This window comes from Dipodomys ordii, unplaced genomic scaffold (genome assembly GCF_000151885.1).
Source record: "Dipodomys ordii isolate 6190 unplaced genomic scaffold, Dord_2.0 Scaffold285, whole genome shotgun sequence".
NCBI lineage: Eukaryota > Metazoa > Chordata > Mammalia > Rodentia > Heteromyidae > Dipodomys > Dipodomys ordii.
The window spans coordinates 151,972-163,098 of record NW_012267501.1 but is presented as its reverse complement, the minus strand read 5'-3'; the positions used below and the strand labels follow the sequence as shown (position 1 = coordinate 163,098).

General features: G+C 44.3%; 2 protein-coding genes across 2 annotated transcripts in view; both read right to left on the bottom strand.

The window, feature by feature from the left end:
* Positions 1–9,835, bottom strand: part of Tsga13 (testis specific, 13) — a 47,124-nt gene extending 37,289 nt beyond the window's left edge. Inside the window, exons 1-2 of the mRNA XM_013036412.1 lie at positions 9,662–9,835; positions 8,946–8,953 (exon numbers count right to left, since the gene is read on the bottom strand). Coding sequence (XP_012891866.1) covers positions 8,946–8,953; positions 9,662–9,835 — 182 coding nt within the window. The remainder of the gene's footprint in view (positions 1–8,945; positions 8,954–9,661) is intronic.
* Positions 9,836–10,106: 271 nt separating this feature from the next.
* On the bottom strand, positions 10,107–11,081 carry Klf14 (Kruppel-like factor 14). Its single transcript, XM_013036411.1, has one exon. It carries the CDS (start codon positions 11,079–11,081, stop codon positions 10,107–10,109), a length of 975 nt encoding a protein of 324 aa, XP_012891865.1.
* Between the last annotated feature and the right edge of the window lie 46 nt (positions 11,082–11,127).

The following is an 11,127-nucleotide window of genomic DNA, read 5'->3' as shown; positions in this document are numbered from 1 at the left end:
CCACAAGACCCCATCTTAAGCAATGGCTGGGTGTGCTGTCACTGTGTCTGGGAAACACAATGGCTGGGGGCAGTGGCATGTGGTTGAACTACAAGTAGGAGGATTATAGCCTAAGTCACCTGGGCAAAGGAAAGACCCTACCTCCAAAGACACCAAGAGAAAACAGGATAGAAGCATAGATCAAGCAGCAGAGCCCTTGCCTAACAAGGATGTGGCCCTGAGTTCAAACCCCAGTAACACACACGTGCGCGCGCACACACACACACACACACACACACACACACACACACACACACACACACACACACACACAGGTTGTGGGGCTTGAACTCTGGGCCTGGGCACTGTCTCTGCACTCTTCAGCTCAAGGCGAGCGCTCTACCACTTGAGCCACAGCGCCACTTCTGGTTTTCTTGTTGTTTATACGAGTTATATGGATTTTACTGCCCAGACTGGCTTTGAACCGTGATTCTCAGAACTCGGCCTCCTGAGTAGCTAGGATTATAGGCATGAGCTACCGGTACCCCACTTACCAGTATTTTTGACTAATATATTTTATAGCTTAAAAGTGTTTAGGGATTTACCATTTAGAATTTTTTGAAAGGTATAACTAAGTAAAATAATGTGGTTAGGATGTGTGTGTGTGTGTGTGTGTGTGTGTGTGTGTGTGTGTGTGTGTGTGTGTGGTGATACCAGACCTTAAACTCAAGGCCTCCTGAGTTTTCACTCCCAGCTGGTGCTCTACCACTCAATTCATGCCTACAGTTGATAGTTTTTCTTTTTCCAGTAAAAGCCTTTGTTCCCCAGGACTTCTATTCAAAATCCTGTTTCTGAACTCTTTCTTCAATTCTATCATCCTATACAAAACCACTCTGTTAGCATTTTGATATTTGCTAAGACAATTTTCCCTTCCTTTCTGCTATGTTCTTTTGTAATATTTCTGTTAAAAATCCCTATAAAATTATTTTTGGATTTTGTTTAGAAATCCATCAACCATGCAGATTAATTTGTTTGGGTTACTTTGTTTTGCCTTTGGGGCCAGTACTGGGGTTTGATTTCAGGGCCTTATGTTCTCACTTGGCTTTTTCCACTCATGACTAGAACTTTACCACTGGAGCTATTCCTTCACTTCCAGCTTTTTGCTGGCTAACTAGAGGTGAGAATCTCAATGTTTTGTCTGCCTGAGTTGGCATTGAACTGTGAGTCTCAGAATTCAGCCTCCTGAGCAGCCAGGATTATAAACCAGAGCCACCAGTGCCTGACTCCAAACAGATTAATTTGAGGGAAGGATTGATATCTTGTCAATATTGACTTTTGCCCTCCAGCAATATATGATTTTTAATCCATTACTATATCTTCTTTTGCCATCTAGTAAAAGTTATAGTCTTCTCTATAAAGGTTCTTTGTGCTATTTGTTTATATGTTGCTCTGTGTTATTTGCTTACATATACTTTGTTATTTTATATGTTGCTTTGTGTTTATATGTTGCTTTGTGTTTATATGTTCTTTGTGTTGTTTGTTGCTACCTATATGGAAATAGTCTAATAACCTTTTGATTAATATTAATATTTGATTGATGATTGCTAGCATACAAAAATAACTGATTGCTTTTTTATTCAACCTATGTAGGAAATTATACTGATAGATCTCTACTATTGAATTAATCTAACATTTCTGACAAATTTTACATGTTGCATACATAATGTATAAAAGTACATATAGTGTATTTTTTTTCCAGTCGTGGGGCCTGAACTCTGGGCCTGGGCGCTGTCCCTCAGCTCTTCAGCTCAAGGCTAGAGCCCTACCACTTGTGTCACAGCACTACTTCCAGATTTTTCTGCTTATGTGGTGCTGAGGAATCGAACCCATGCATGCAAGGCAAGCACTTTACCACTGAGATACCTTTCTAGCCCAGAACATAATATATTTTTTATTCATAGTTGGATTGAAATTTCCAATGATTTACTTAGAGTTTTTGTATCTATATAGAGAGAGATTAAATGGGTGCATCATTTTACTTTTATATGCCTTGTTTTGATATCATGATTAATTTAACTACATAAAATAAATTAATTTTTTATTTTTTCTATTCTTTGTATTTATAAGAAGTAATCTGATTGCTAAAAGTTTGCAGAACTTGCCTACACATATATAGATATAAATTTGTATTAGTCTTTGAAATAAAAAAATTGCTCATGTATAATAGGATGTGATGGTCCTTTTAATTTCCAATAGCTTCTTTGTGGCATCTCTTTTTAAAAAATTTCTCTTTGTCAAATAAAGTTATTTTACCAGGCTTGAAAAAGTGATTTGCTCATTCCTCTAATTTTGTCTTGTCTCACCAATTTCTGCTTTTCTCCATAACAATATTTCCAACATTTTTTTATTATCAACCTTTTAGGATTTTTAGATTTTTGTCTCTAATCACTCCTAGCTCTGCCTATATGAAATCTTAATCTATATGTAAAGTGTAAACTACTTACATAATACACAATTTTGGAAACTATAGGCATTGTGATATCTAAGGTCCTGCCCCTTCACCTGTGCACCTTTTTTTTTTTTGGCCAGTCATGGGACCTGAACTCGGGGCCTGGGCGCTTGTCCCTCAGCTCTTTAGCTCAAGGCTAGCACTCTACCACTTGAGCCACAGCGCCACTTCCGGCTTTTTTATTTTGCTTATGTGGTGCTGAGGAATTGAACCCAGGACCTCATGCATGCAAGGCAAGCGCTCTACCACTGAGCCACCTTCCCAGCCCCTGTGCACCTCTTTAAGAACCAATTTTTGCTCCTTTGGGACCAATATCTTCCCAGCTGAGGGCACATGGTGCTTAGCAACTCTTTGTCTATTTCCTTTTCATTTATTTGCTTTCCTTTTCTTCTAGGATAAAAGGCTTAATTCGCTTACTATTAATCTTTCTTTCTTTTTTTGGAACTTCTCTCTCTCTCTCTCTCTCTCTCTCCCTCCCTCCCTCCTTCCCTCCCTCTTTCTCCTCTCCTCCCCCTCACCCCCCTCTCTGTAGGTCATGGGCTTGAACTCTGGGTCTGGGCATTGTCCCTGAGCTTTCAGCTTAAGGTTAGCACTCTACCACTTGAGCACAGCACCATTTCCAACTTTCTGAGTGATTTATTGGTGATAAGAGTCTCCCAGACTTTCCTGCCTGGGCTGGCTTTGAACCATGATCCTCAGATCTCAGCCTCCTGAGTAGCTTGGATTACAGGTCTAGGCCACCAGCACCGGCTACTTTTCTCTTTTTTAATCTGAGATACTCTTGCTTTGAAATTTTCCAAAGTATATTTAGTATGATATTTTAGTGAATACTTTGGTTGTATTTTGATGTCAATACCTGCTTGGAGTGTATCTATCTTAGCATATAGTCAACAGGAATTCTTGCAATCTTTCGATATTTATGTTTAATGTTTACAGTAGGCTTTTTGGTATACACTCCTTTTTTTTTTTTTTTGGTTAGTTGTGGGGCTTGAACTCAGAGCCTGGGCACTGTCCTTAAGTTATTTTGCTTAAGGCTAGTGTCTAGCACTTTGAGCCACAGCTCCACTTCCAGTTTTTGGGTGGTTAATTGGAGATAAGAGTCTCACAGGGACTTTTAGGCCCAAGCTGACTTTGAATCCAGATCCTCAGATCTCCACTTCCTGAGTAGCTAGGATGACAGGCACAAGCCACCAGTACCTGGCTGTAATATACTCATCAATTTCAGAAATTAACTATTGGTACTAGTTTAGTAAGTGTTTTAAACTTATATCACAAATTGGTGTTTCAGTTTTAACAAATACTTATTTTCGAAACTATTGAGATGATCATGCCCTTTTTTTCTCCCTTAGTTCAATTAATTTGATTTTTTTCCTCTAATTATTTCTTATATAAGGAATATTTTCCAAGTTATCTCTCTGTTCTTACTAACAATTGCAATATGTTTGAACTACTGTCAACATCCTGACTACCACCACCACCACCACCACCACCACCACCACCACCACCATCATCATCATCATCATCATCATCATCATCATCATCATCATCGTAGTATTAGCTTTGAACTCATGCCCTCACACTTGCTAGGCAGGTGCTCTACTATTTGAACCATCCTACCAATTCTTCTGTGTCTATTAGAGTCTTGCTTTATATTCTAGACAACAGTATTCCTACTTGTGCTTCGTGACTTGCTAGGATGACAGGTGATGTCTCCATACTCAGCCATTGGTCTAGATAGAGTATTGAGCTTTTTGGGGAGGGGGGTCCAGGTTAGCCTTGAGCCTCAGTCCCCCATCTCTATCTCTCAAGTGGCTGGAATTATACGCTTGAGCCACCACACACCTGGTATCACCTGCATTCTGTGTAACCATTTAGTATACCTGTCTCAGGGCTGAAGGGATGTCCCTTATTTTTTTCTCTGTAACTTCAGGTAGGTTGTGCCTCAATTTTTTCCCATGGAAACTTGCTTCCATTCTTCTGTTACATTTCTTTCCATTTGGTTCTGGTAACTTAACAAAGACTAAAAGCCATCCTCTTGTTTGTCTTTTTTTTCTTTTTGCCAGTCCTGTGGCTTGAACTCTGGACCTGGCGTTGTCCTTGAGCCCCTTCTGCTCAAGGCTAGCACTCTACCCCTTCAACACAGTGCCACTTCTAGCTTTTTCTGTGATTAACTGGAGATAAGAGTCTCAAGGACTTTGCTGCCTGGGCTGGCTTCAAGACATGGTCCTCAGATCTCAACCTCTTGAGAGGCTAGAATTCTAGGCACGAACCATCAATGCCTAGCAGGCAACCCCCTTTTATCATCCTATCTTTAAGATTCATGATCTCCAAGTCTTGCTTAGTTTTCCTTTCATATCACTAGTACTGTCATTTAGTAACACTGTCCTTTCTGAAGAAATTTTTTTTTTCCAGTGTAACCGCTATCACAATTCTCTTGCTTTCCTCTCACTGTCTCTGTCTCTGTCTCTCTCTGTGCTGGTACTGAGTCTTGAACTCAGTGCCTCATGTTCTCACTTGGATTTTTTGCTCATGATTGGCCCCCTACCATTTGAGCCATGCCCCTAGTCCAGCTTTTTGCTAGTTAATTGGAGATAAAGTCTCATAGACTCTTCTGTGCAGGCTGCCTTCACACCATAATATTCAGAACTCAGCCTCCTGAATAGCTAGGATTATAAGTAAGAACCACCTACACCAGGTCTGCTTTTCTTTTAACTTTAAGATCTAAAATATAGATTTAGATATATACTTGAAGCAAATGTCTCTGTTTCAAATATATATTGAATATATCAATTTCCTGAATAAAGCTTATTCCTAGGAGAGAGGAGGATCCAACACAAATCTTTGTTTGTTTGTTTTTTGTTCTAGTCCTGGGGCTTGAACTCAGACCCTGGGCACTGTCCCTGAGCTCTTTTACTCAAGGCTAGCACTCTACCACTTGAGCCACATTTTCACTTTCAGCTCTGTGTGTGTGGGGGAGGGGGTAATGGTTAGTTGGAGATAATAGTCTCCTAGACTTTCATGCCAAGGCTGGCTTTGAACCATGATCCTCAGATCTCATCCTTCTGAATAACTAGGATTACAAATGTGAGCCACTAATGTCTGGCACAATCCTCTTTAAGTATCTTTTTTGACTTGGGATTAGAATAGCATTTTGTTTTTCTTCCTCAAAACCCAAAATAACAAATACTTCCATTCTCTTTATATATTTATGATAGACCCCACCATTTCCTCTGTGAGTGAACACACAGGGAATTTCAGTGAAGCCTGGAAATTCCACACTCAGGGCTTACATAACAACAAAACTAGCACCAACTAAAGACAAAAACAGATGTACACATGAAATACCCTATATGAAATTAAAAAACGTGGACTTCCCTCTATCAGTCTCTCCCTGGCCCTATAAAAAAGATACAATTTAAATCCAGATAAAGGGGAATCAAATTGGGTAAAATTTATCAAATACTATATGAAAGTCTCTAGCACAATTTGAGAGCTAAAAATCTCTCAAATTTGTTTCTTAGCAGTAGTGAAGTTTGAACTCAGAACCTTGTGCTTGCTAAGCAAGTGCTCTATTTTATGTGAGTCACACTCCCAGATAAACTTGTGTTCATAAATATACTGGAAACTTATGCCATTTCACCCTAAAATCTATACCTGATATAGTGGCTGAGAATAAGAACAGAATACAATTACCTATTCAATGGCCTAACAGCCCTTCCTGTAGCAAGCCTGTCTCTGCTGTATCTATGTGAATCTTAATCAGTCATGGTGGTCTAGAAGCCTGCTTTTACAAAGGCCCCCGACCAGTGCCTCAAAAATAGTGGCTTACAGACAGCTAATAAGCTGTTGGACTTGAAAAACCCAAAGAACTGAGGCTTAGGGTCACTACAGCCCTCAAATCACCAGACTTCCCATCTGCACACATCTTATTTTGCTTCTTAAATCCAGATAGAGAGCTTGATTCCTCAAGCTTTAACATCCAATGGACATTAAAAAATGTTAGGGTTTAAGGGAGATATTTGTATCATATCTCTTTTCCTCTCCATGTTCTCAACTAAATAAGCAATAAATAGATACAGGAATCAGATTAATAAAAATCAAAATATCAGTACTTTGCTAATGAAACTGTATCATGACCAAAAGTGAACTTCCTTGTCTCTTCAATCCCTCCCAATTCCTGGTTTTAGAATGACCCACCGAAGGAAAATATGCAAAGGAGCACTTACCTGGAGAGCAGTATGGGGCATCATTGCCTCACAAGTATGAGAGACAGTGGTACTCTGGAAAGTAGACCTGGGTCCCACTCAGCAGGTGTGCTTATCATCTGAAAGCAGGATCTGAGTGTAGTGCATACACACTAAATCCAGGGAGGAGTAGAAAGTGAATGGTGTGTGTGTGTGTGTGTGTGTGTGTGTGTGTGTGTGTACAATGACCCTCCTCCCTCACAATTTTTCCTTATGGAAGAAGTAAGAGCTAGAGATAGTATGAAATGTGACTCCCAGTAAGGTCCCCTGCTTGAAGAAGAACAGGGAAATAGGGACAAATGACAGTCTTGTCACCATATCCTGTGGAGTATGGTAACAAACCCTGTGCTCTTCATCTCTCCCATCTGAGGCCTGACCTGTGATTTGTTCCCAGCTTTCAACCCAGATATCAGTTAGACTTCTACTAATAGAATCTGGTCTTGGATCGTTGCTATATCAAATCTTAGGATGAAAGTGGTAAAGTAAGGACCCAGAGATCCAGGCTGAGCCAAACCAACTCCCCAGATATAGTTACTCACTGAGTTCCAACTGATTAACAACAACAAAACCCAAAAACAATAAACAAACCAACAATAGGCCAAATGCCAGTGGCTTATGCCTATAATTCTAGCTACTCAGGAGGCTGAGATCTGAAGATCATGGGTTGAAACCAGCCAGGGCAAGAAAGTCCATGAGACTTACCTCCAATTAATCACTGAAAAGCCAGATGGGGAGCTGTGTCTCAAGTAGTAGAGCACCAGCCTTGAGCACAAAAGCTCAGGGACAGCACCCTGGTCCTGAGTTCAAGCTCCAGGACTAGCACAAAAAAAAAAAAAAGAAAAAGAAAAACAACAAACCATGATAGACAATTTGCCCCATGAAAGTTAAAATGTGTTTGCGACTTTAACTAAGCATCACTATCCCACAATACTGTGAAATTTGGGAAATTATGTAATCACTTAATCACAATAAAGAATTTGGAAAAAAGAAAAGAAAAGAAAAACAACAAACTCTTTTCAGCTGGGAGCCAGTGGCTCACACCTGTAATCCTACCTACTTAGGAGCCTTAGGAGCCTGAGATCTGAATGTAGTGGGTTGAAGCCCTCCAGGGCAAGAAAGTCCATCAGATTCTTATCTCCAATTAACTACCAGAAAACTGGAAGTGGTGCTGTGGTTCAACGTGGTAGATTACTAGCCTTGAACAAAAGAACTCATGGACAGCACCCAGGCTCTGAGCTCAAGCCCCATGACTGATTTTTTTTTTAAAGGAGCTGGGAAGGTGGGTCAGTGGTAGAGTGCTTGCCTTGCATGCATGAGGCCCTGGGTTCAATTCCTCAGCACCACATAAGCAGAAAAAGCCGGAAGTGGTGCTGTGGCTCAAGTGTTAGAGTACTAGCCTTGTGCTGAAGAGTGGAGAGACAGTGCTCAGCCCCAGAGTTCAAGCACCACGACTGAGCAAAAACAAAACCAAACCACCTCCTTCCAAGGCACTTCACTAATAACTACTCCCCAAGAACTTTCTGGCTGGTTATCCTAAAAAAAAAAAAACACCAAAAATTTGTTCTAGATAGCTTCTTCCCCACCACCTTTTTGGTCCACTTACCCAAAGGCAGATTTTCTAGTGAAGGGGGAAAAGCAAAAAATCATAGCCTTCACAGTGCCCTGAGGAAACAGCTCCACCTGAGGAAACAGCAAAAGGAAAATTCTCCCTGTCACCAGTAATCACCTCTACTCTTGAAGGTCTATTCTCCCTATATGTAACCCCAGGACAATCCTCACCTACCCCACTTAGCGCATATCAGGAAACCATGAGCCCTGTAAAACAAGCTGGATCTGGTGGTACACACTGTAATCAAAACTATATGGGAAGCAGAGGTAGGATGATTGTGATTGAAGGCTGGCCCTGGGACAAAAATCAAAAACCTATGTGAATACCTATGAGCATAGCTTAAGTGGTAAAGCACTTGCCTATCAAGTGCAATACCCTAAGATTAAATGCCAGAACTGCATAACATAAATAAATAAATAGGTAGATAGAAAAAATAAAACAAATATCATTACTGCCTGATTCCTTCATGGAGCTCTAAGGAACTTACAGCAAGAGAAGGATTTGCCTATTTGATATTAGCTACCACCTTGATTCTTCTTCCCTAAACCCAGGACAACAGCTATTAAAAAAAAATCAGTCTCTCACCTTCCTCTCTCACACTCACCAACCCACCTGTAGCAAAAACAAAAATACACAGACCTTAAAAGAAGTAAACCCCTAGTTAGCCACTAAGAAATGAACAAAACTTACTATCGCTGAGATTACTTGGGAGGGGGGCAGCTAGAACCACGGGCCTCTGTTTCCCTGTGTGTTAGCAATGATTCTGAAAGGTCTTGTTTTGGATCTGTTTGCCACACCTCCCCATCCCCACACCACCCCACCCCCTACCTCTTGAACTGCCCCCCAAAGCCCATGTTATCTGTACCCCCACTACCACCCCATGCTCCACCACCCACAAGTTGATTAAGTTTGCCATCTGAGTGAAAGGGGGAACTAGTCTGGGCCATCCTTTTCTTTCTGGTGCCTTTATGGCTGTTTCCAAATTGTTAAACCAATCTCACCACGAGAGTTAGCCAGGAGATTACTATCCTCCAAGAGGACCTCAAATGGAGAGGGAGGCTACGACGCAAGTGCTGGGGACCAAATCCTGCTATGGGGACCTGCAACCAGACTCACACCACTCCCCAGACACAAGAAACATCTCTCAGCCATACAGCTACATAGTATCTCCTAGCAGAGAAAGCTGGGGCAACTGGGGAAGCAGAGGACATAAGCCTCCCATCCATCTGGCATCTTTGTTTAAAAGATACTAAAAAATAAATTAGTAAACATTGCTGTTTACAGAAATAGAAAGCATTTCTGTTTCCAAAGGCCTCTCACCATCCCAGTCCTGGACATTTCCAAGACTGCCACCCCTGATACCCTCTCCATGGTCCGCCCTGGTGGTGGGTGCAACTCTGGAGTCCTTTGAGACTGGGAGCTCCCCAGGCACGTGAAAATTCCAGTTACACAAATCTTTAAATCTTCAGTACCTTGGAGAGTACCAGAGTTCATCCTTTCTCACCAGTTAGTTCCCAGGGGGTTGTCTGGCCAGCAACCTCTCCTTGTAGGATGATCCTTGTGTTGCAGGAATTCCCGTTACATTCTGGCTCCCAGTCCCTCCCCAGAGTCCGATGTTGCCGGCCTGGACCCACCCTCAGGGTGGAGGACCGCAGTCTGTGCCTTAGTCTAAATACTCTGTAAAAGGGGATGAGCAGGGAGAAAGCAGGGACAATCACGCGGGGGAAGTCGTCCTTGAGGGGGACGACAGACAGCAACGACTGTCCTACAAGCAGGAAGTTAGGCTGCGCGCCTGGGCAGAGCCGGAGCCGGAACCAGAACTTTCGGCCTCAGCGGTGGGTGGCGGGTCGACACGGGGGGTGCGGCGTCGCCCCCGGTACTCGATCATGTCGGGGTGATAGGATGGGTGACGGCGGGCGTGCTTGGTCAAATGATCGCTCCGGGAGAACTGCTTGGGGCAGAGGGGGCAGGAGAAGCGCTTTTCGCCGGTGTGGGTCCGGTAGTGGCGGGCAAGCTCGTCGGAGCGCGTAAACTTCTTGTCGCAGTCGAGCCAGTCGCAGGAGAATGGGCGCTCGCCCGTGTGGGTGCGCTGGTGGGACTTGAGGTGCGACGACTTGTAATAGGCTTTGTTGCAGCCCGGGAAGGGGCATTGATGTCGCTTGGCTGCGGGTGTCACCGGCCTCCTCCGGGTCGTCGGAGCCTTGGCGGGGGCGGGGCCCTCCCTTGGGGCCCCACCGCGCCCTCTGGAATCCCCGCCAGTGGCTGCGGGCGACCCCCGGGCTGCAGGTGCGCTTGGAACCTCGGGTGCTTCGAAGGAACTCTCCAGCTCGAAGACCGCGTCGTCGCCGAAGGCTGGAGCGGGCTCTGGGCCCCGAGTGGGGCTGAAGCCCCGGGTCGGGTGGGAGGAGGCAGACGAGGCACACAGGGCATCCCCCGAGGGCCCCCCGCAGCCCTCCCGGGCGCAGGCGCGCAAATCAGCCAAAACGCTCGCAGCCAGCAGGTGGGGCGCGGCGCCGCCCGTTTCGGGGCTTGGGGCGGGGACGTGGAGAAGCGGGAGATCCGACGCCGGCTCCGGGGGCCCGGGATCCGGCAGCGCGGACTCGCTGCCACCCACCTCCGAGCCCGCGGCGGTCCCCGCGCCCTCGGGGTCCGGCGCTCGGTGGTGCACCACGGCGCCCGCGGACATGGACACCAGGCACTCGGCGGCGAAGTAGTCCAGGCACGCCACGGCTGCCGACATGCTGGGACCGCTCCGCCGCCGGCGAGCGCCGTCCGAGCGCGGCCGG

Excerpts from the sequence above, each read along its gene's own strand:
- Klf14 (XM_013036411.1), bottom strand. The coding sequence starts at position 11,081 with ATGTCGGCAGCCGTGGCGTGCCTGGACTACTTCGCCGCCGAGTGCCTG.